General features: G+C 46.3%; 1 protein-coding gene across 1 annotated transcript in view; it reads right to left on the reverse strand.

The window, feature by feature from the left end:
* Positions 1–20,148: 20,148 nt before the first annotated feature.
* LOC111145136 (Rho GTPase activating protein 19) overlaps positions 20,149–26,041 on the reverse strand; it is a 55,869-nt gene continuing 49,976 nt past the window's right edge. Inside the window, exons 10-12 of the mRNA XM_022499823.1 lie at positions 24,716–24,826; positions 24,138–24,216; positions 20,149–20,213 (exon numbers count right to left, since the gene is read on the reverse strand). Coding sequence (XP_022355531.1) covers positions 20,203–20,213; positions 24,138–24,216; positions 24,716–24,826 — 201 coding nt within the window. The 3' untranslated portion in view covers positions 20,149–20,202. The remainder of the gene's footprint in view (positions 20,214–24,137; positions 24,217–24,715; positions 24,827–26,041) is intronic.

Genomic DNA, 26,041 nt, shown 5'->3' on the forward strand with positions numbered 1-26,041 from the left:
ATGTGGTACATACATACAACGGCCTATGATGCAGCCTGAAAAAGGAAGGAAATCCTGTCACGTGCAGCAATATAGATGAACCCTGAGGACATTAATGCTGAGTGAAAAAAGCCAGTCACAAGAAGACAAACACTGTGTGATTCCACTTATGTGAGGTAATCAAATTCATAGTAGAATGTAGAATGGAGTTTCTTGGTGGGGAGGGGAAGGAAGAGGGGATAGAGAGTCGTTCAACGGGTGCAGAGTTCTAGTTCGGCGAGATGAAGTTCCGGAGAGGGACACTGGTGATGATCGCACAACGTGAGTGAACTCAGTACCGCGGAACTGCGCGCTTGCATGCTTGAAGTGGTTAAGATGGTGAATTTTAGGCTGTGTGTTTTTTAACTACAATTTTTACTACTAATTTGCAAAAGCAGGTAAAACTAAATGGTAGAGTTTAAGAAGGTGCTCTTGGGTGGTGAAGTTATAGAGAACTGCAAGGCAATGATCAGCATAAAAGTTGGGATGGGGAGCCACTTTTTGGGGAGAGGAAAGATGTGCCTTCGGGACAGAGCACAGAGAAGCTGCCGCGGGCCCACTTCTTGATCTAGGTGCTGATTTACCAGAATGGTCCCCTTATACAAATTCACTCTGCCTCTGTCTTCTGTGGTTTTCTATATCTGTTTCAAGTATAATTTAAAAGTAAAAGGGGTTTTAAAAAAAAACCCGTGAAGAAAGAAGCCTGCTACAATCCTGTCAACGAACATACTCCAGTAAGACAACCACTTCACCTGAATTAACAGAGGAGGATTTGGGAGCGAGGCCACCTGAAGCCGGACCTACCAGCTCTTTCTCAGCTCCCCCTTGCTGAACACTTGTGACAGCCCCGTGTGTACCCGGTCTCCTCCCTGTATCTGAGTCCCTGGTCCTGCGTACCACCTGCCTCTGCCCCTGGGGACTTGCTCACAGAGCTTAAACAGCTGAGCTCTGCCAGGTCACAGAGAAAGGACTCAGCACCACGACAACCAGGGTCTCCCCCAGAGGAGCACAAAGTTTTAAGACTCAGACGCCTCTGTTGTCAGCTGTCAAATTCCATTTTCTGGTTCCCAAATTCTCTAATGTGAATTCCACTAACATCTTTGTGCCACCATAATGTGCCATCACAGCGTCAGGATTGGAACAGCTTCCTGTCAGCCTGTGGTGAGGAGCGACCCAACATGGGGTCCCTGAAGCTCACACAAATGGTACGGTGGCGCAGCGGGTAAGAATGCAGGGTCCAGATCTGGGCTCTGCCCCCTGACCTCACACAACAGGCTACATAGGATCTCTGGGCCTCTGTTTCCCCATAGGTGAAGTGGGTGGTTACAACAGTGTTTATTCTCTGGGGTTGGTACGGGACCTCAATAAGCTGAAATATGTCAAGTCTTTAAAAAAGAGAGCCTGGCTCTGGGTAAGTGCTCAGTGCCTGTCCTTACTTCACTTAAGGACCAAGCCTCAGGCTCACAAGGGCCAGAGATGAAAAACTGGGAAGAGGGGAATCTACCCATCTACAGAACTTCCCCATGTCCTGGGGATGGGAGAGCTGGAGAAGTCTAGCTGCTTCCAGACCTATTCATCCAGCTGCCTGGCTGAGCACATAGCTCAAACTCAACAGGACTGAAAGCCCCATTCTTGAGCTCCCCCTGCTCCTCTCCTCCAGCCTGATTCTCTTCCAGTGTTTTCCATCTCTCTGAATAGCAGCCATATCTATCCAATTCGATGAGCCAGAAACCTGAGGGGCGCCCCATACTTTCCTCTTTCTCACCTCACTGCTGACCTGTCTCCATGACCTTACCTTCTGAGCACATCACAAAGTCATTCTCCTGTCTTCCTCTCCCTGCCATCTCCCCCTGGGGGCTCATGCCACTCACCTTGTCACTACTATGGCCACCATTTAAACTCCCCCCTTTGGTTGTTTTACTAGGATCTGCCTCTCCCACTAAACTAGCAGTTCCAGGAGGATAGGCGCCATGCTGGTGTTACTGACCTTTGAGTACTCACCAGCTTTCAGCACATGCTGGGACATCACAGGTGCTTGGTGAAGATACATGGAATGAGCTAAATACTGGAGGAAAAAAGGAGCATGTTTCCCCCATTCACATGCTGTGGCCCAAGCAGCCACCTCTGTGCCACCTCTGCAGCCCTTAGGGCCTTCCCTGGAGGAGCCACAGCCCCTCCCTTCACCTGCTCCCTCCTTTCCACCCGCCTGGCCTGCCCCTCGGAACCTCCAGACCGAAGTGGGTGGACCTAGATTGTTTCCTTGAACTGAGGCAGCTGTGGAAGCCTGGCCCCTCTGGCCCTACTGAGCCAAAACCTCCCCTGCAGGCCCCACCCCCATCCGTGGCAAGCCAGTGAGTTCGGGTACCTCCCCAAAGGCAGGAGGAAAGACACGGAGCCACATCTGAGGGACCTTGCTCCATAGCAGAACCTCGTGCTCCCGCTCTGCTCTGACAGCTGGAGCAGCCGGCTCACAGAGTCATTTGCTCAGTGAGTCCTTACTGAGCACCTACTACGGCCGGGCACTGTGGAAGACGGTTGGGGCGTCTCAGTGGACAAACACGGCAGACGCAGTCAACGGCCATTCTCCCCTTCCTCCTCGCTAACAAAACCAACGGTGTTCAGTCCCCTGCCCCAGATCCCTGGGGCGGGGTTACTCTATTCCTCTAGTAGCTGCTGGTTTAACAAAGGGCATATGACAGTTTTAGCCCACAGAACTTGAGGGGGAGTCCACTGGGGAACTGCTAGGAAAGTCTCCTCGCTCGATAAACAGAAACACCTCCTCCTCAGGCCTACACCAGGTGATACCTGCAGCTGGCTGGCCACCTCGAGACCCTGAGGGAAGTGGACAATGCTCCGAGAGTGGCAGGCTGAAAGACAGGAAGAGCCTAGACCCCTCACGACTCTGCTGAGCTTCTGAATCCACTGCCCTGGGACTGCCCAGCCCCTGGTCTATCACATGGTGATTAAAAGCCTTCATGGTTTAAGCTACTCTCCCATGAGTCTTCTGTCCCTTGCAGCTAAAAGCCACCTAGAGGGGCGACACAGGCAGCCAGCGCTTCCTGAGCAATTGCGGGATGGCAGGCACTGAGAGTTCCTCTCTCAGCGCTTCCCACTCCTGCCAGAGAGCTGAAATCAATCATGCCCATTGCACAGCTGAAGAAACTGAGATCCAGAGGTGGAAGATAACTTGCTCTGTCACATACCGAGGGCCAGTGCAGGTGCACTTGGAACCAAAGCCCAGGTGGTTGGCTCTCTTCACCAGTGGAGCAGCTGAGTTTGACTGCCATGTTGGTTGGAATTCTCCATTACAAGTATGACGGGTGGGAGTCAGCCAGCCTAAGCTCTAGAGACATGTACGGGCTCCATTCCCACCTGCAGACAGGGCAAAGGGATGGCTGGATCCAGGAACTCAGACCATTCCCTCTCGTCTTTGCTTCTCTCTGACACCATACCTTCAGACCAGCTCCCTGCTAGACTGGAATCATGACCACCAGTAGACTTGGTCTCACATGCCAATGGCCAAGGGCCAAAAAGGACAGGGGCCTCCCTTTCCCTGGTTTGAGTTTTATCAGCTCCAAACTTGGGCCCCACACCTTCACTGTAAGTCTGGATCCTGAGTGCCACCTTTGGGTTCCATGAACTAAGCAGAGTAGCAGTACCTGGTCCACCAGGAAGGTCATTCATGTGTCCAGCAAACACCTCGTGCACGCCAGTTACCAGTCAGGTGGCATGGGAGGTGCTGGGGCCCAATCCCTACCCTTGTGGGACCCAATCCCTGCCCTCGTGGAGTTTATAGTCTAGCAGGAAAGACAGATATTAAATCAACAAACACAGGAAATTATATCTCTGTTATAACTCTGCTAAGTGTTCTAAAGGACAAACACAGAGCACACTGGGAGAGAAAGAAAAGAACTGAGCTCAGATTGAATGCGTAGCCTTAGAAAGACTGACTCCGGGCATGGAGTAAGCATTCAAGTCTAGGGTAGCTATTACCAAGGTTTTCACTTGGCCTCTTCCCTGTCATCTCCCGCCCACAGTGACTTACTGTGAGGAGAAGAGCTAGGTGACCTGGTGGCCCTGCTCTCCATCACTGTAACCAATTACAAGCCTCCTAGGGGCTGGAGCGCAAGTGTGACGCATGCACTGGGACAGCATGAGCACAACAGGTCCCAGGGCAGCCTGCTCCTGGTGGATGGCACACACCCAGCTCTCGGCAGCCCCTTCCTGGCTCTGGCTGAGGCTCCAGGGGCTTCTCAGGCTCCAGGGTCTCCCAGGCTCCTTCCGCTGGCTCGGTGTCAAACCCTAAATGAAGGAGTTGCTGGAGAGAGATTTACTGCTTAACAAGCCAACTTTCCATTCACTATTGCCAGGCTCTGCTGTCCCCACAGCTCCTGGCCATAGGGACAAGGGCCCTGCCCCTGTTCCAAGCCTTGGGGCTGTCTGATCATGTCCTGGTGACTGCCTCTGGAGGGACCATTTGCGAAAATCTCTTTGTGATCAAAGGAACACACTCAGGCCCCTCTGGGGTTCCACTGCCACCTCTCTCTCGTACAGACATACTCTTTTTTCAGGGAAGAAGAATGAAGAGCTGCTAGGTTAGATTAATTGCCACAAATGCTAACGCTATTCCTATATCCAGGACCCTAATCAGGATGGTGGTGCCAGCCCATCTGACCTCCCGGCCCCCAGCTCTCCTTCTGCAACCATGGAGACAGCCAAAGGGGTTGACTGGCACACACATCACTCCTCCATTTGCCACCTTCCGTGGTTCTCTGGATCTGAACAATCTGAATCATCCCCCTTAATGTGGGAGATTAAGTCCCCCTGTGATCTGGTCCCCCTAACATTTCCAACTGTGTGTTCTCAGGAAACCAGGAGGGGTTTTCCCAGAACATCATACACTTCTTTCATCCAAGATGTTTCCAGCACATGCCTTCCTCTTATATGAATCTGTCCATTGAATAATGAATGCTTCCTATGTGCCAGCCTCAGTGCTGGCTCTGGGATGCGACAGTAAGTCATACAGAACGTCCCTGCCCTCAGGAAGACCATGATCTAGTAGGGACAGCAGACATCAGTGAAAAACAAAGAATCGCCAGAGATTATAATTACCAAAAGTAGCAAGAGCTGTGAAAGAACCATGTAGGATGCTGGGAGCCCAAGAAGGCTTCCGTGAGATGATGTTCAATCTGCCATGGGATGACACATAGGTCCCTCTGGGTGGGGTCTGGGGGTGGGACAAGTCCTGATTGTGGGACAGACAAGTCCTGAGGCCAGAGAGCATCTGCAAGCTCTGGGATCCAAAAGTCTGGGTAGCAGATGGGCAGAGAATGTGCAGATGGGCTGGAGGAGAAAGTGGGAAGAGCCCCACAGATCATGTTAGAAGGCACTCCTGACACAGAGGACCTGGGGGAGCACTGAGCTGTTACAAGGAACTCAAACAGGGCATGAGCCCTCTGGACTGGGAGGGGGTAAGAATGACAAGCAAGGCTAGGGTGATATGTCGGGGACTAGACTGACATCACCACAGTTGAAATGCTGGGTCAAAGAGGACTTCATTTTTTAACTTTGTATTATGTACAGAGATTTTCTACTGCGTATGTAGGGGTGTGGGGTAGCACCCCAGCCCCCACGTTATTCAAGGGTCAGCTGTACTCAGAGGTACCCTAAAGTTGCAGATATAGCTCTTTTGCCCCCACTTTGTAGCAGCAACCCAACTTCCTTTGGTTCAGAGGCACAAGTAGCCCAGCATGGCTGGATGGTGGTCTCAGTTCAAGGGACTCATTGTTGTGTCCCCTGATGGAAGCATACCTCCATCACAATTAAGGCCTTCAAACCAGCTAAGCTGCAAGTTTCTGCAGGTAAGTTAGAGGAGCGACTTGCCTCAAGGTAACTTGACTAGCTTAACTGACCTTGACTGAGGGTAAATTAGAGGGTAAGGAATAGACCTCCCCTTCCCACCCCTTGACAGCTATGGGAGACAGTCACAGATTCAGAGCATAGAGTGTGCATCCCTTACATCAGAACTCAACCTTTCAGGACAACTGGTCCCATAACCAAGCCTTTAGAGGATCATCCCACATTCCATCAGGCCAACTGCTTCCGGGTTACAGGGCATGTGGCAAGACTAGTGAACTCCTGTGAGCACGAATCTGTTGTTCCCCTTACACTGCTCTGGGAGGAGACGCCCCTGGTCAGAAGCAACATCATGTAGAATACCAGGACAGTGAATGGGATTCTGTGAGCACACAGATGGTTGAGCTGGTGGAAGCATTTCAGGAAAGGGTGGAAATCCACATCCAGAATAAGTGTTTATTGCAGTGATGACCAAACTCATGCCTTCCATGATGGAAGGGGTCCAATGTGATCAGTCTGCCACCAGATGGCTAGCTGATGGGTCCCTGTCACCTTCAGGAAGGATGAGCTTCTAAAGTGTCTGGAGGGCATTTCTTTCCTTCCTTTCCTCATTCATACAATGATTTTCTGAGTGTCTCCCTGCGCCATTGGCCCAGCCCTAGGCTTATCCTATAAATGGCACAGCAGGAGCTGGGCTCTTGGCCATAGTGTGAGGCTCAGGGTTTTTGTACACAGACACAGAGAAACAAGAAGGCTGCAGCTGCCACCGCTTCTCAGACGGAATGACATGATGGAAAGAGCCCTGGACAGGGAGTTGGAGTGCTTGACTTCTAGTTCTAGACCAGCTATCTGCACTCCTCTGATGTGGAGAGAGGCACATTGCCTTGTCAGCCTCCATTTCCCCATTCTTAAAACAGAGTAAGGGGCGCCCGGGTGGCTCACTCAGTTAAGAGTTGACTCTTGATTTCCGCTCAGGTCGTGATCTCAGGGTCATGAGATCAAGCTCCACGGCAGGCTCCGTGCTCAGCAGGGAGCCTAAGATTCTCTCTCTCCCTCTCCCTCTGCACTTCCCCCCTCTAAAATAAACAAATAAATCTTTAAAAACAAACAATGAAAGCCCCAGGACAGCAGGTACCAGTGGTACCAAGCGTGGGATGGTCAGATTGGTTCCCCTTGGGTGCAGGCAACGAGGGAATCAGTTGTTTATGGAGAGTTTTTTTGTTTTTAATAATGAACTAGGAGTTGGTCTGCTTTTTATTATCACCAAATACCTGCAATTCTAAAGAGTACCAGTGAAAGAATACTCCTCACCCAAAAAATCCTTTTGTTTGCCTAAATTCTAAACAGTTGCTACTGTTAGTAGTAAATTGTAGTTTTATAAATTTTATATATATGTATATATATTATGTATTATATATTTTATATATAATATAATATATATATATAACTTATTTGTAAATAAACACATTTTTACTCCCTGTCTTTTAATGAACACGGCAATTTACATGGTTGTCATTGTAGAGAAATCCCAGTTACATAACTGGCCCCAAACATACACAGATCCCCCCGCAGATGTTTATTTCTAGAGTACGTTCATAATGGTTTGCAATCTTTCAAGCTCACTTCTGACTAAAATATAAACAAATAAAGACTGGGAGATTTAAGAGAGGTCCCTGCCCACCCAACCTCTAAGGCCAGATGCATTAACTGGGGGAAGGTCACCTGCGCCATCTAGTGGTAGAGGTGGTGATTACAGGTACACACACTTCATAGGAAAAAAAGAACAAAATGGATTGCGCGTGGAAATGATAGTATTTTGGTGGGGGTGGGAAACAACCAGGAGACTTAATTAGTCAGCCCCAGGGCTGACTGTATCACAGCTTTGCCTAGATAACAGTGAGCAAGTTCCTTCACTTCTCAGGGCCTTGCTTTCCTCACTCTTAAAATGGATTAATGATACCTTTATCATGGAATTGTGATGATTAAATGTGATAAGGCGTATAAAATTCCTGAGATGCAGTAGGTGCTCAGAAGGTGGTTCCCTTCCTCTCAGAGCTGATCAAAATGGGAGAACTAGAGCAGGCGGTCTCCCCAGGTACTGTCAGAGGCTCTTGCCTTACTTCCCTCGTCCCATGCTCTCACTAAGCTGTGGGTGCCATGGCTGGGGACCAGCTCCAGCAGTAGCCCTCCTGGGCACCGCACCAACTCGCTCCCCACTCCACCAGGCCAGGCTGAATCTGCCTCTGCCTGGCTGTCACCACGTCCATACACCTGCTTGTCCCCTCCCATACAGCTGCCCCCTGCCTCTCCAGCCCCCATATTCCACACCCATGACTGGTCCCAAATTTCTCACCCACTGCCACCTCTCCATTAGCAGTTTTCAGGGTGGTCCGTAGACCAAAAATATTAGCATCACCTGGGAACCTGTTAGAAAAGCAACTCACCAAGCCTCAGACCAACTGACTCAGAAATGCCAGGGGGTGGGCCCAGCAATGTTGTTACATATCCTTCAGGTGACTCTGAAACACAAAGTTTGAGAACCGCTGCTCTACAAAGAACCACCCCCCGCCCAAAACCAGGCCTATTCCTCAGATTCCTGAGGTTAGCTCTCACCTTCTCCTCCGCCACCCCCTCCATCCAGTGACCCCCTCTCCTATTATGGAGAAACTCTCCCAGCACCTAAAACCATCTTACACTCTTCCCCTCGCCCACTTCACCTACAGTAATGTTGAGCAAACCTGTCATTAGCAAACTTTCAATATATTTATCACAGAAGCAGACCACTTTCTTATTTCTTGCTCAACATTTTTAAATTTGACACTAATTCAAACATACACCTTACCCTGGTCCTAAACAATCTATAAATTTGGATAATATGTGAATTATAGTTTTGTTATGCATTGAAATAAACACTATTAAAAATTCGAGCGGTTCATCCAAAGTACCACCTAAATGTTATTTGGGGGGAAACAATGCCTTAAGTGTAGTCTGGCTCTCTCAGAACACACACAGACCCAACCTGTCCATTCCCCAGAGCTGCATGTCCCCTTTGCCTCTCATCTAAACTCCACACTTTTGTCAGTAATAACTTCCTGGGCCATTTAGCACCCCTATTCATTAGCCCTACCTATGACTCTGTTACCCCTGAGAACTCCCCATGAAACATCACCAGTTCAGGAAATATATATGGAATGACTCAACTCTGGGGACCCAAGATGTCCCCTTCTGCTCCCCAGCACCCAAGTCCCCAACACTGCATATTCTGCCTAAGCACGACCTCTAGGAAGGGTCCCTGGGCCTCCCCTGCCCCCATCTTTCCATCTTCTCTCTGGACCACCCCCTCTCCTCCTGACTTTTGGCCAAGAGCCAAACACTTAAATAATTAGTACCCAGTTAAAAAGCAATCCCTGGGGCGACGGGGTGGCTCAGTGGGTTAGGCCATTGCCTTTGGCTCAAGTCGTGATCTCAGGGTCCTGGGATCGAGGCCCGCATCAGGCTCTCTGCTCAGCAGAGAGTCTGCCTCCCCCCCCCACCCTCTGCCTGCCTCTCTGCCTACTTGTGATCTCTCTCTGTCAAATAAATAAATAAAATCTTTAAAAAAAAAAAAATCAGTCCCCTGGGGCACCTGGGTGGTACAGTGAGTTAAGTGCCCAACTCAGTTTCCACTCCAGACCTGATCTCAGGGTTGTGAAATCAAGCCCTGCATTAGGCTCGGTGCTCAGTGCCAAGTCAGCTTGGGTCCCCTCTCTCCCTCTACCTTTGCAACCCCCAACTGGCACACATGCTCTCTTTCTCTCAAATAAATAAATCTTTTATAAAAATCAAAAAAATAAAAATAAAAAGCAATTCCCTTTATGCCCCTCAAAATACACACATATGCATACATACTTTCTATCAAACCATAATACACATAGAGGAAAGTACAAATATTCTAAGAGTATGGCTCAGTGAATCTTCACAACCCGAACACACCTGCATAACCACACGTCCCAAGTGCCTCACGCCCACTGCCAGCTCACTAGCACCCTCAGGTCACCCTCAGCCCAGAGTAACCTCTCTCGTATCTTCTAAAGTATACATTCATTTTGCCCATTCTTGTACTCACGTAAATGAAATCATACAGTGTGTTCTCAGGCACACTGGTACATGTAATTGCCAATCATTGTTCTCCTTGCTGTGTAGTATTCCACTGCTTGAATATTTCCTGTATTAGTTTCCCATTCCTGCTGTAACAAAGTACCACAAATTTGGTGGCCTAAAACGATACAAATTTTTTATCTTACAGTTCTGGAGGTCAGAGGTGAGAAATGGGTCTCACTGGGCTAAAATCCAGGTATCAGCAGGGCTGTGTTCCTTCTCAAGGCTCTAGGAAAGAATGTTGCCTCACCTTTTCCAGCTTCCAGCGGCCACCCACATTCCTGGGCTCACGGCCACTTCCATCTACAAAGCCAGGAATGACCAGTTCAGTCTAATACTATCACCTCTGGTTCAGACTCCTCTGTCTCCCTCTTCCTGTTTAAAGAAACTGGTGATACAGTTGGCCCATCCTAACAATACAGGATAATCTCTTTATTTTAAGGTCAGCAGATTGACCTGTTATTCCCATTTGCTACCTAGCCACCCCCCACCTCCGACCCCACCGCCCCACCCTGCGTGGCTATGTAACACAACATGCACACGACGTGAGCCTTGTTCTATCACGTCCACCACGCAGGTTATCACCGTTGCGGATGGCCATCTGGGTGGTTCCAGTACAAGCCTGTTAGTGAGCGTGTATGTCTGTCAGGTATAAACAGATCAAGGGCACAGCCACGTTACAGACTGGATGTTCTGCTTAGTAGATGTTGCCAGTTTTCACCAAAGTGACTAAACCAATGTAATGCTCCCACCAGCCACACACGAATTCCAGTTGTGCCCAGTGTTGCAACATTTGGCATATCCCACAGCTACTTGCTGATACCGGGGACTTCCTTGCCTCTCTGCCTTTCTTCATGTCTGCAGGGCCCGGCCATGTTTCACCCTGACCATCCATTCCTTTCCATTTCTGTTCCCTGGATACAAGACCTTGTTGGAGAAACTGGCCATTTTCAGGGCATTTTCTGACCCAAACCTCAAGTTTGTATGGATATTTGTGGGCATTTGCAACCATTCAACTAAACCTACTACTTACAGAACCTTAGGATGACAGTAACTTCAGGAGCCACGTGTGGTCCATCTCCCCCTTAAGAACAATTACGTCCCATGAGCCAGGGTCTCTCACGCTGCTGCGCGTTTCCTTAGGCTGTTGCTTCTGCGCCAAAATCCCTTTCCACAGGCTACTTCTCACCATCCTTCATGGCACATGCCCTCCGCATGAGCTTCCCTAAATCTCTCAGTTGGACTCTGTGCCCCACCCCTCTGCTGCCACAGCACTCAGCACTCCAGACCATCTACCGGAACGTAGTAGAACCCACCATCTCTCCCACTGCCCTGCACCACCAGGTCAAACCAAGATGACTGGACATGGCTCTTGCCCTTTCGTCTATCATGCAGGTCAGAAAGCTCAAACTCACCTGTGTTCATGAGTGATGGCACCACCGCGGCAGGCACATTTCATCCGGGAAGGAATTAAACAGCTTCTCCAACAGGTAATCATCCCCTTCTTGGACAAATCTGAGTTCACAGTACATTTACTAGGAGCCTCCTGCGTGCCAGGTGCTGTCCTAGGCATTGCAGAAACAGAAAATAAGGAATAGCTCCTGTCTTCAGGGAACTCAGGCTTTCACAAACTAGATTCCCTCTTTCCTGAAATTGGCCTCAGAAACAGAAACAGGTAACAAGGGCCCTTCTTCCTCCACATGGGAACACTCAGATAAAGTCACCCAGGCAGTGAAAGGAAGCATGGTCAACACTCCGAATGCAAATCAGGCAATGGGATTAGAGGCAAAAGTAATCTCCAGTGATAGAAATGAGATGGTAGCCTGGGACAGGCACATGGGGGATTGACTGTAGAGTGGCAAAAGAGAACTTTCTGGAAGGATGGAAATGCCCATCTTAATTGGGGTGGTGGTTACAAGGATGTATACATCTTATCAAACTGTATGCTTAGAGTTGCTTTAAAAGGAAACATGGGTTCAAGTCCACACACAGGGACTCGCAGCCACTCATTGGGTGTATCACCTCATTTCTATTTGTAAATCTCCATTTCTATCTGTAAAACATGGTTTGTGAGCTAGTTCGATGAATTTCAGGCCCCTTCTTTAAATAAATTCTTGCTGTGAACCAGAGACAAAGGAGCTAGCTCCCTGGCTGAAGTGGGCAGGGGCATCTGATGGCGTCCTTCCAACCCCTTCCCCTCCTCACAATGAGAGGACACCATTGTCTTCAAGTCCCACCTAGCTCTGACAGGCACTGCTTCTGTCTCTGCTGAGGATTTGCCTCAGGCTAAATATATCCCTTCTTTCTCCATACCATATGGTTTCTAGATTCCTCTGGAAAGAGTAGGCTTTTGTGCTCCCATAGAAGAGGGAAGCAGGGACAAGGAGAAGGGCCATGCCTCTCCTCTCCCTTCCCCTCCTCTTCCTGGTTCATTCCACACAATACCCGCAGCGAGTGTTCAAGAAGTGGCTGCAACACGAGCCCTCTCATTAATGGTCAATTCCAGTTACATTAAAGTACTTAATAAAGCCTGGATTACTGGGTCATTAGGTTTCTCGTAAATCCCAGTGGCCTTTCAGCAGGGAGAGGCAGAAGGCCTGGCCCTAGGCCTCTAAGTTGAACAGAAAAATTAATGGGTCTTTATGCCCAAGATAGTTGGTCATGGGGAGGGAGGTCACATTTTTAATGTTTCTCTCCTGCTCTGACCAGCCCAACTTCTGCTCATTTTGGTTTTAGAGAATTTATCACTAGTTCCCTGCATTTGGGAATACGAAGACCCTTCTTAACATCCACAAAGCTCAGTTTCTACACTTTTACAGCTGCATTTTGATCCATATTGAAACTTGAGGACACACACACACACCCCTATTATTAGTTCATTAACTTAAAAAATATCTTGGTGGATCACAACATGGATAAACACTGAAGGACAGAGTCACCTCTGGAAGAGGCAGGCAGTGTTCAGGACACACCTTGACTTGAAGTCCCTAGGTAGCCATCAGCCCCCGGGGCCATGCACACCCACCAGCTGGATCTCGAGGAGGCACACTCCCATAACCAGCCTTGGCAGGCAGGAGCCAATCCCAGAAAAGCCAGTGGATAAACCTTTCACCACTTTCCTTGCGACCTTCGTCCCCTCTCCAGGGTGGTCTCATGACTAAAGGAAAAGAGAAGACGTGGCCACAAGTGCCAATGGAATTGAGGAGTAGGTTGGCGGTGGGGAAAGAAAGGATAGCCTAGGATTAGAGTCCCAGAGATTCTAGAACATACCAATATAACATGAGCCATTTATGTATTTAACATTTTCTAACATCCGTGTTAAAAAGGTAAAAAGAAAGAAAAAGAAAAAAAAAGGTAAAAAGAAACAAGTAAAATTAGTTTTAATAATATAATTTGCCCAGTATGTCCAAAATATTGTTTTGATGTGTAATACTTATAAAAATTAAGACATTTTAACTTTTTTGTTTTTCCTAAGGCTTTGAATTCAGGGGTGTATTTCACATGGAGAGCACATCTCAGTTCAGACTGCCACATTTCAAGGACTCAATATCCACATGACTAGAGGCTACCCTATTGGTGAGTGTGTATGAGAAAGCAGGAAAATGAGGATAGACTCACCCTCAGCAGTTCCCAGCAGTGGCGGGCGTGGGTGGAGGGCAGGCAATGGTTGTGGTGGACGCCACCCTCCTGTAGCTCACCACCACTCCCGACAGGCACACCTACTGTGTCCCAGAGCCAGCACTGAGCAGCTCAGGAGCACGGCCTACGCAGACCTGGAGCCCAGCCAGAAGATGTGTAGCACAGTGTCCTATAGACCATGCCGAGTGCAGCTTGTGGGCCCAATCCAGGCCATGGAGAAGCTGCATTTGGCTCCCCCCAGTGTTTTTCGATCTCTTGAAGTAGTTGTTGTGTTTATAACCTTGTATTTCCTTCTTGGCTCTTGCAAACATTGAGTGTGTAACTCTGCTGTAAGACCACAGTTCTTGAAGACAGACAGTCCTGGATGTTAATCTTGACTCTCCCACTGTTTAGCTGACATTGGATACATTGAACTCTTCATGTGTCTCCTACTATAAAACTGGAGATCACGATACTTCACAGATGTTTGACTTCGGTGAGATGAGGAATTAATTGGCTAGCACAAAGCTGGGTACATAGTAAGTACTCAATAAATGATGGTATTAGTTTTCACTCACAGGAGGCTTGAACTCCTTAGAGCCCCTACCACGGTCCTATCTCAGTACGGGAAAATTGAGAAGTATGTGAACAGCAGAAGTTCTCAAAAACAACCCCCCACTTATACACACAGATGTTGGCCAACGGTTCCTGCACTCACAATTTTTAGTTTGTTTCCTTTCTCTGTTGCCCATAGGTATGGTTCAACTGAATTAAGCAATCTTCACTACTAAGGCACTACAAATTTTAAAAGGCTTATTTCTGGGAAGGTAAGGGGAAAGCTAGCAATGATACCAGCAGCCCCTCCCGCTAACCTTCATCCTGCTTCCAAGGTGGAAGACTCTTGGAATTGGCACTGAATGCTGCTGGTGAAAGATATTAACGACCAAGTTGGACCAAGACTTAGTCATTGTTCGACCCCCATTTTTGTTTTTTGTTTTTGTTTTTGCTTTTTATGGGGGAAATTAAGAGTCAGGGACTTTAAAACATCTAAACCACTAAAAAATTTTTTTAAAAAATAAAAAAACATCTAACCAATCATGATAAACTCTATACCATGACCCTCTAGCCTGGGGTTCAGCCTTCCTGACCATCTCCACCGCCATATGCTTTAAATTCAGAAATGTAGGTAGGAGCAAAACATGGGCAGCCAGCCACAGGGAACAGAGGCCACAGAACTGGCCCATGAGGGAGACTAAGGAAAACTCTTCCCAGGCAAACTGTTTTCCCATCTTCCCTTTCTGCTGTTTAATGTAAATTTGCTTCTTCATTCCTTTCTACAATTCACATATTGACTATGTGCTCAGCACTGGCCTAGGCATTTTGATCCTCCTATTTTTCAAAATAACTCTTGTCCCCTCTACCACTTTTTCTTTTCTTTTGCATTACTCAGTTTCCTGTGTTTTTTTTTTTTAAGTCTCCATGCTTCACTCTCAAGAAAAAGACATGGCTCCTTTCTTTACAATAAACAAGTTGTTCCTGGGGGATTAGAAGAGGGACAGTCAGTCTGAGGAGCACCTAGAGAGCCAACATGGAGAAGAAAAAAAAAAAAGGAGCATGTGGCTAGATAATGGAGCAAAGACAACTGCAGGGTTTTTATCTGTGCTCCAGATTTAAGTAACTCTTTTGTTATCAAAAATAACTATGTCAGCATCAATAACCTGCTGATTATAAAATGTATTCTTGGCAGAGAGGGGGAATTAACATCTAATAAACACTTGCCATCTGCCAGGCACTGTGCAAGGCTAGTGATTCTCAGTATTTTAGTGGTCAAGGACTCCTCTGGGATTCTTGTGGAAACTATAAAATCTCTCCCTTAGAAAAACTCAAATGAACACAAAATTTTACAAAGAATCACAAGGGCAAACAATGTTCCAAAGCATAATCAGACTCCAGATTAAAACCCTTTGTGTTGGGGCGCCTGGGTGGCTCAGTGGTTAAAAGCCTCTGCCTTCAGCTCGGGTCATGATCTCAGGGTCCTGGGATCGAGTCCCGCGTCGGGCTCTCTGCTCAGCAGGGAGCCTGCCTCCTCCTCCTGTCTCTCTCTGCCTGCCTCTCTGCCTACTTGTGATCTGTCTGTCAAATAAGAAAAAAAAAAAAAAATCTTCAAAAAAAAAAAAAAAAAACCCTTTGTGTTAAGCCCTTAAGATCCCAGAGCATGTCATTATTGAGACAAGATACCATTATCCCCACCTTACAGATGAGGGGCCATCCCTAAGGTCACATACTAAAGTGGCAGAAACATTTCAGACAGAGTTGTCTGAACACTACTTGCTGTCCTAGATAAAAATGTCATTTGAAAATAAATACAATCTTTAAAAAAAAAAAAATGTCATTTGATTTTTACTGTTGTTATAACTGTCACTCCTTATTTTTAAACAAAGAAGTAAGATTATGTGAGAAACTGAAATCTGTGCAAAATATTCTAGACTCAGCCACAGGACATCAGAAAGCTCAGAATTCCCAGGGGTTCCAATCCCATTTCCTATCAGCCAAAAGCCCCACTCCTCCTGAACTCACCTGCCCAGAAAGGAAACAAGCCAAAGAGGTGCTTTTCTTAGCCAGGTTTCATAAGCCTCAGAACAAAAAGCAACCTGTCAATAATATCTCAATAAAACTAGGGGGAAATTTTTTAAAGAGGCAACCTCTCTTTAAGATAATCTATCAGTCAAAATGGGAATTGAGAGACCAGTCAAAGCCTATGGATATGAAACAAAAGAAATTTAATTTCAGAATATTACATGAATAACAAAGACAATGCATAGGATTGTTTCTTTACAGTTACATATATATATGATATATAGTCAAGTAAGAATGAAAGACAAAAAATGGTGAAACAATTAAGAAACCTTGTTTCACTTGCTGAGCAAGCTCAGGGAGAGCCAAGGGCGACCCCTGCTACGAAAGGCCCTGGGGCGGGAGTGTTTTTCCCAACAGGCTCTGCCAGTCTCCAAGTGTCTGGGGGAGTGCTCAATGGCTCTTCAGCACCCCTGGCTGTGGCCTCGCATACTCTAGTTTCCATGGCAACCTAAGCACTCAGGCTATTATGTACTCACCTCCTCACTAGCCCCTCCACTGACTCTCCATGAGTGGAAAGATGTCGGTAGGCACTGGCTGCCTGGGAAAACTAGCTTTTCCGTGGGGAGTTTTAGATTGGGTTAATTACCACTGGTATGAAAAGCTTGTCCATTTTAGGGACCCAAAATTTCCCCAAATTCTACAGCAATCTTGCCAAATGCCAATACCCAGGTTTAGATCAAGGTCCTGTCTTCAGTACAAAAGCTTCAGGGTGGAGGGGACAGGGATGAGGATCTCCCTGGGAAAAGGAGTTCTATTTAGAAAAGACCTTCCAGCATTTGTGTGAGGCCCTGTACGATGTAAGGAAGCAGCGAGAGTTTAGAGAAGTCTGTTGCCAAAGATGGCTTCCCTGGCTGTGCATGGGCCACACGGCTGGTCACTGCAGGGCACAGGTGCAAGGACCACGGGTTCTCTGTATCCAAACAGAGGCTCCTGGGAGGGAAGCTGCACAAAAACACCACTGTCCAGGCGGAGAGAAGGGATTTGCTGGCTTCCTCACAACCCAAGAAAACGGCCACCTCTGGATCACCCAGCAGTCACGAGTCAACTGCCCTGTACTACTCCATTTCCCAAGAGTGCTCCCAAGAAGGACATTTAGGGTGAAGAGTTGGGGAAGGAGCGGCTGCAGTTTGTTTGTTACAATTCGTTAAGTACCAGCTCCTTGAACATGTTCTGGCACTCAGATACTAAAAAGGTACAATCAGTATCTTCTAACCTTTCACTGTGGCACTGGAGTTTTTCAAACCAGATTCCCTGGTCCCAGGGCAAAAGTCTATCACACTAAAAGGTTAGAAACTCCAGTGTCTATGGTTTTCCCGGTGATCTGAATCGAGGAGGTGCTCTTGTCTTCACGTTTATGCTCGCTGGCACGAAAACACTGCCCTGTGCTGACACCCCATCAGAACCATCACAACCGACCGCAGAAAGAAATGAAATGTTAAAAGCCATAAAAGGAGACATTTCCAAAGAGACTGTTCCAACATGAAAAATAAACATATCAGATTTAAAAAAAAAAAAAAAAACTTATAGATTAAAAAAACTGTTAAATACTGGCTCAAAAATACCCACCCACCAAGTCAAAAGGGAGACAGTACCCTGCTGTGGCAAATGATAAAGGGCTTTTGTCTTGTAGTTAGTTCTCCACAAGATTCCACAGGATAGGAACACTTACATATTCCAAGACAGAAAGTTATGCTGTTTATTTCTCAAATTTGATTCCAACTGGATCACAGCTTCAACTTAAAAATGACCTATCACACCCTTTAAGCAAGGGAAAGTATATTTAATAAATAACTTAAATGAAATACACATGCCCAAATTCACACACAAAGTGCCCAAGGGGGCGAGCTATACAAAAGCATGTGTGCATGGCAAGCACCTCTCCCACCACTCTAGGCCTGGCACACTTCCCCGGGGTACCAACCCATTCAACCAGAGAAAGTCTCCTAAGTCTTAGCTGCCTCCTCAAATAGAAGCCCAGGACAAAGCTGGTGACAGGAAGGTATCAGGTCACTGCTCTGCGCTCTCCACCTGATGCCACGCCATTCTGGGAGGAACCACTTAGTAAAGAAAGGAAGCTTCGGGTTAGGGAGAACACTATTTCAGTCTGGTCCTATCAAAAGCAGTCTCTGTCTGCATTCACTCGTAGCTGGTGCTTATTTTCTCAATAAGGAAAACCTAACTGGAAACCTACACAAATAAATTTGCTAACAAGTATTTTTAAGAAAGACATATAAATGTTCTGAGAAAGGGCCTTCTAAGAGGCTTATAATCCTCACCATCTGTTGCTCACAATCCATCGAGCTGGAAGGCCAAATCTTACGCTTCTCTTCACTATTGTTGGAGTAGCCAATGCGACAAGAAGTACGGAAGAGAGGACGGACAGCTGGACACAAAACCAAACCGTGCTCCGCCAGCATCATCCTCCGTTTCAGTAGAAACGCAGCTTTTTCAAGAGTTTAAAGATAACAAGTCCCACTTTGCTGGGCAGCTGCTCCCCAGGAGCCTGACTGGGATCTGGCACAGGGTGAGGGCAGCTCAACGGCTCCACAGAGCAGGCCCACTCAAACACTCCCGCCACTGGCCACACGCCCTCAGGCAGTGAGTATTTACACCAGATCAAAGCCACGCTGCTGCTTACCTCTAACACACACGAACATCCTCAACCCCGTCAAAGCCCCAGCCCCACCTCCAAACTACTCCTTTGCCCACCCTGACAAGGAGAGGGGTGGTGCGGCAACCCTCCTCCAACACTGGTGATCAGCCAACAACCGCTTGTAAAGGAGAATATGCTCTTTCAAATCCTCTCAGCCCTGCAGAGTGACGCGCCCTTCCTCCCGGGGACTCCAGCTTGCCCTCAGCGGAGAGTCTGACCTGCACACCTGATCCCTTAGAAGGATGCAATATAATCCCACCCACCAGCAGTCACCCTGGACACAAAACCAGCAGGTCCCATCCTAGTCACACTCCAGAGTTTCCAGTACATTCAGATTATTTCAGCAAATCTCTATCGAGCTGTCGGTGACTTCCCTTGAGTCACAGGGATCTGGCACAGAATATTGGCACCAGAGATGTTTTAGGCGAGGGGAGACTGAATGAAGGCGACGAGTTTGGCAACCACACAATTACTTTGGCACCACGGAGGAAAGTGGGAGAGAGGGAAGGGAGGGAGGAGGGACAAAGTTTAATAACTGACATTTGTTAAAATATGGTACCATTCTGAATTCTCCTTTTTCAATAACGCAGGTCAAATATCCTACACCCTCAGGTCCAAGAAATTATTTTTGTAATTCCAGGAAAGCTGGAAGTTCTTTGGACAAATGGTATTGAGGAATATGGCCTCATGAGATCAAGAGCTTTCCCAAAGCTTATGGTGAAAAAACAAGGGAAAGATATCTGTCTTAGGCATAATTTAGATGACCTAAAAAATGGCTTTAAAAAAACAAACAGCAAATTAACAAGAAACAACCAAAATAACACCCATACTATCAAAACAGAGAAAAGCCCCAAGTATCAGTTAAAAATAATATCAATCCACCAGGACTGACAGCACTTTAAAAAAAAACAAAAACTAGTAGTTGAAAGAACTTTCAGATTTTTAAAAATAATATCTGCTAAAACAAATTCATGGAATGAGCACTGGAGCCCAGCTGGTTCTGCCCAGTTACTGTGCTATGTGAGCAGGCTGGCTGCTTAGTGGTTTCCCCACAATGCTTCAAAGACAAGAGAAAGAGAGATGCCAGCGCCCATTCAGTAGACAGAGTCTGCAGACATTATCCAGTGAGTGTGGTTAGCGGCGTCAGTCAGGTCACAGGATTAGTTGACTTTCACAGTGCTAAACGCAGCGAGCTGCAAGTCCAAGCTTCTCTGTGAGCAGTAATGACGTATGGCCCACTAAAGAGGAAATTCCGGGTGGACAACAGGAGCACTCTAGATCCTTCAGAGGAATCCTAGGTTGAAGAAAAAACAAGAATATTAAGCACATTCATAAATATTTCTTTTTGCAATCATCCCACCTGAAAGCTAGAGAGGCTGTACTTAATATTTTCTACAAACTGAGGATTAAAGAGCTTAATTGAGAATTTATGACTTCTACCAAGTAAACATTACTTTGTCTAGTGCCTTAATCTCAATGCATTAAAACAACTTAATGGCAATAACAGCTACCGCTGTACTAAGCGCACATTTTGCACCAGACCTGCTCTCAGTTCCTTGTGTACATGATCTCATTTATCTTCACAACAATCTGTGCATGAGATAAAGCTCTTGCCATGTTACAAGTGAAGAATCTGAAGCCTACAGAAATTAACTTTCCCCAAGATAAATAGATACAAGCAGAAAAGCTGGGAGTTGAACCAAAGCCTAAGTGAATGCAGAGCTCCTGGCCTTCCCACCACTATGCCTCTTGCCAGCAAATGTTTACTAAATGCCTAGTAGATGCAAGGTACTGTCAGCACCAGGAGGAAGATAAGAACAGAAAACAGGAAGTCACAAACCTATTCTTAAGTCTGGCCCTTGTCTTCCAGAAGAGAAACTAGCTACAGATACCAGACAATACATGTGAAGTCAGTAACTACAATAAATCATACTAAACGTCAACGTTTTAGTACCATCAATAAGCAACGGAAAAGGTACATCTGGCTGGATTAGCCAAAGAAGGTTTCAAAGAGGAGATATGCTTTAGGTTGGGCTTTGAAGAATGGGTAAGGTTCTTACTACTGGCGTACTGAAATAATGCCCATTAATAAGAAAATAATGAAAATAATGCCCATTAATAAGAAGGTGCTAAATCGGGAGTTCTCATCTGGGAGTAAGTTTGCCCTCTCCTCCCCAGCAGATACCTGGCAATGTTTGGAGGCATTCTGGTTGTCCGAACTGAGGGAAGAAGGGTGCCCTGGCATCTAATGGGTAGAGACCAGGGGAAGCTGCTAACCATGGTACAATGTAAAAGGCAGCTCCTCATGACAAAGATCTGACCCAAAAGGTCCACAGTGCCACCTCGAGAAGCCCTGTGCTAAAGAAATGCCTTTATGGAGTGCACTCTTGATGGTGATAGTAAAATGACATTATCGCCTTCAAATAGTATTGCTTTTACAAAATCACTATCAAAAACCTCCAGTTATAGTCATTGCATAAAAGAATTAGATGGCAGGTAAGTGGATCTGTGGCCTTGGAAACTGGAAGAGAGTTCAGATCTGGAGATGCAGGTCTGGGAGCAGTTATCCTACAGAGAAAAGAGAGCTGTGGGTTAGCCCAAGTTGCTGAGAGGTAAAAACAAGAGCAGAGGTAAGCAGAGAATTAAAGATAGAACACTTAAAAACACAAAGAGGAGGGGCGCCTGGGTGGCTCAGTCAGTGGAGCATCCAACTCTTGGTTTCACTCAGGTTGTAATCCTGGGATGGGGAGAGTGAACCCTTCATTGGGCTCTGGGCTCAGCACGAGGTCTTCTTGTCTGTCCCCTTCTGCTCCTCCTCAACCCCACTCACATACTCTCTCTCTCAAATAAATAAAATCTAAAAAAATTAATAAAATGAAGAGCAGAGGGGTAGGCCAGCAGTAGTAAGCTACCACAGAGATGGAAAAGTCACAAGGAAGAACAAGAATAAGGTAGCATCATGACAACCAAGGCAAGCCTTTCAGGCTATAGGAGGTGACCAAGGAGAAAACAAAATGGAAATGTCACTGCCTAATCTAATTCCAAGTGTTCGTTATCTGTAGACCCCCACTTTTCTGAATCACTAACATTTTTTTTTTCCTAAAGTAGGCTCCATGCCCAATGTTCAGGGCAGGGGGACTGAACTCAACCCTGAGATCAAGAGTCGCATGCTCTGTTGACCAATCCCAGCTGGGCACACCTGATTCACTAACATTTTTGAGAATCTAATAAAATTATACATTCTGTCCTCCAAAAAGGCACCTACACATAAAACGACATCAACAATATCAGGAACTTGAGGGGTGCCTGGGTGGCTCAGTGGGTTAAGCCACTGCCTTCAGCTCGGGTCATAATCTCAAGGTCCTGGAATCGAGCCCCGCATCGGCCTCTCTGCTCAGCAGGGAGCCTGCTTCCTTCTCTGTCTGCTTCTCTGCCTACTTGTGATCTATCTCTCTGTCAAATAAATAAACAAAATATTAAAAAAAAAAAAACAATATCCGGAACTTGATCAGAGCCCTTAGGAGGTCCACACTTAACAGCTCAAGAATCCGGGCTCTAAATCTTTTTCTTTTTTTTTTTTTAAGATTTTATTTATTTATTTGTCAGAGAGAGAGAGAGAGAGAGAGAGAGAGAGAGCACGAGCAGGGGGAGGGGCAGAGGGAGAATCAGGCTCCCCGCTGAGCAGGGAGCCCAATGAGGGACTCGATCCCAGGACCCTGGGATCATGACCTGAGCCAAAGGCAGATGTTTAACCGACTGAGCCACCCAGGTGTCCCTGCTCTAAATCTTCTTGCTAAAATGAACTTGGCTTATTTCCTTAATGCATTTCTCTCTCCTCAAAGTATAACTCAATATAAAAAGACTTACCATTTCTTGATTCTTTTTTTTTAAGATTTTATTTATTTATTTGAGAGAGAGTATGAATGAGAGAGATCACAGAGGGAGAGGGAGAAGATTCCCTGCTAAGCAGGGAGCCCAACGCAGGGCTCGATCCCAGGACCCTAGCATCATGACCTGAATCGAAGGCAGATGCTTAACTAACTGAGCGGAGCCACTCAGGCTCCCTTCTTATTATTTTCAAAAAGGAAAGGTATATATGTCTGATACAAAACAATGTATCCTTTAAAAATAACTTACGCTTAGGTTTGATTCACCAAAACCCATGTAGAAATACTTAGACACACGTAACTCAAACACCCAACTCCCCTCAATCAGACAGCCCTGCCTACAAGTCAGAAGCAAGATGGAAAGAAAAAAGTGCTAAGATAATTCACTCAAGGATAAGGTCTGAGAAAATACCAAAATCTAATCTTCTAGAGAAGAATAAAGATTTCTCCATAAGGACTGGACTTTAGTTCTCTTCCTACTGCTGATGTCTCAAATCATAATTACGTTCCTGTCTCAGCAGTAAAAAGCACATGTCAAACCAGGGATCACTTCATCTGCCATGTTCTCTCCAGTCGTAACTACTGTTACTTGTTAATGCTTCTAAAACATTATTCCAGTTAAGACTCATAAGAAATCTGTGAACTCAATATAACTATTATCCTTATTTTCAGAGGAGGAGATGGGCTCAGAAAGAATGAATGGTTTTCCTGGGCCAGAGGAATGATGACTCAAATCAGGTCTAACAGCAAATCCCCTGGTCCTCCCCGTGGACCACACGGCTTCTTCAGAGGAAAGTACAGCAGCTGCTGCCTTTTACCAGAAGAGCCTGGGGCAACTGGCACTCTCCATGCCAAATATTCTTTTTTGTCCTAAGCATCCTCAAAAATATGTTGTATGAAAAAAAAATGTTGTACGGTATGATTTCCAGGGTCCGTCAGCTGTTTATTAGCTAGAAAGCCTCACTGAAGTCTACACAGAAAAAGAACATAGCTATTCCATGTTTATGGAGCAGATTCTAGCACTTCTGTACTTGGTTTCACAAATTAGTTTACACTTGCTTTTAATTTGCTTAACAAGTGTTCTTAAGATTTCTTTCACATGTGTCCCATCTGTCCAAGAATGCAGGGGCTGTGTGGGTCTGTCTCCACAGCTCTACCCCTCTGCACCCGGGACAGTGCTGAGCAGATGATCAACAACCATCTGCTGAAAAAGACCCGGGCTGGCAACCTGACGTTGCTTCCGACACTGGGAATTCAAACACTACGACTGACAGACTAGACGCAGAAAGGACTTACGCTCGGTAAGAACACAGGATAAGTACAATCAGTACCTTTCTTCCCTTCTTTCTTCCCCTCAGGCCATTTCAGTCTTGTTGGTGTCATCGTGACAGCCAGAGAGCCGGAAAAAAACTGTAACAAGAACATTTTATAGTGGCTTAAATCTGCTAATGTCATTCCTACGGACAGACTTTACTAACAGAATTATTTGCTTGTTCAATTTCCATGTGAAGAGTTTTACTGAGGCTGATTATATTTATATATCATTAGTTTAACTGACTTTATTGCTGGCCGCAATATGAAGCCGCATGTGCGGCGCCCCTAGAAGGACTACCCAACAGATACCGCAGTGCCGGCCAGGCCCAGCTCAATGGTACCGGCCCCACAGAGTCTCCCAGCGGGAACTAGTCCCTTCAGCACTGTTTGTGGAGGTCCTTCGCTGTATTTGGCATCGCCGCATATGACTGGCTATATCCTCCTGGAACTCCACGTGTTTGTTTTGACCATCAGCATAAATGAAAGGATTTAGAAAAAGGCACCAGAGAAACACAGTAAAACAAGCGACAGTATATCAATATTTCTCCTTTCTACAAATGTACACAAAGAGGGAGGCCAAAGAACAGTATCTTACTAAGTTCATATTTTCTTTGCTGGCTCTCTTCAATTCACCAATGGCTACAGATTCCGGAGTAGGATACTTGTTTTTCTTTTCTGACATCATCTGATTTCCCAGGACCTTCCGCTGATTTAGGAAGAGAAAATATGTGATTTATAAAGATCTATTATATCTGTATTGTAGCTAAACTGGCTGGTCTTTAAATCTATAGTTTCTTAGTTTAAAAAAATTTCAGAATTCAAATAAATTTCAGATTTCTGATAAATTCTCCCAGGCCGTCTTATGCAAGGGAGGCCAAAGCACATTACAAAAAATCCTGAAATCATTGCCTTCCTTTAGGTGATCCCTTTTCCTCTACATTTGAAATACCTGAAATATAAGAAAGTTTTACAGTTGATTTAAACTAGCTAATGCAGGCAAGTTACAGTGTGCTTCTAAGACCATTAAAAAATAAAAAAAAAACAGTTACTTAGCAATATAATTTTTTTAAAAGTTTTATTTATTTGACAGAGAGAAAGAGCACAAGCAGTGGTAGCAGGAGAGGGAGCAGCAGCCTCGCCGCTGAGTAGGGAGCCCGATGCGGAACTCGACCCCAGGACCCTGAGATCATGACCAGAGCCAAAGGCAGAGGCTTAACCCACTGAGCCACTGAGGCGTTCCTAGCAGCATAATTTTTCCCCCAAAGATGTGTCATCCCTGGCAGCTGTTAAGAGCCCCCTCCCCACTCAGGGATACTTCTGCTAGGCCCACTCTAAGTCGGCTTCCCTGTCATGTCTTTGCACAGGATTAGAAAACTTGGAGAAAGTCTTTAAGAGTTTCTAATATAGCACAAGAGCGTACAGGCCATCTTAAGGGGGTCACGTGACCATACTGTCATTCAGAGCACGACTAAAATCGCTTTCATCTCTGAACAGCTTAGAAGCTGACATAACCTACTGCAATGGCTGATAGCGACAATTCTACCATCTTTGGGGAAATCTTCCCTTTTTTCTTCTTAGAGAATAAGTTTAAATCCCCAGAAAAGAACTTAACAAAACTAGAACATGAAACTCTGCAATATAAATCTTAGCAGCAATTTTTTAAAAAATTAGTTACTTATTTATTTGACAGAGAGAGACAGCGAGAGAGGAACACAAGCAGTGGGAGTGGGAGAGGGAGAAGCAGGCTTCCCAAGGAGTGGGGAGCCCAATGCAGGCCTCGATCCCAGACGCTGAATGACTGAGCCACCCAGGCACCCCTAGCAGCAATATTAAGAATATTCCAATATAGGGGCACCTGGGTGGCCCAGTGGGTTAAAGCCTCTGCCTTCGGCTCAGGTCATGATCCCAGGGTCCTGGGATC

Source organism: Enhydra lutris, unplaced genomic scaffold (genome assembly GCF_002288905.1).
Source record: "Enhydra lutris kenyoni isolate GAN:26980312 unplaced genomic scaffold, ASM228890v2 scaffoldscaffold12, whole genome shotgun sequence".
Lineage (NCBI taxonomy): Eukaryota > Metazoa > Chordata > Mammalia > Carnivora > Mustelidae > Enhydra > Enhydra lutris.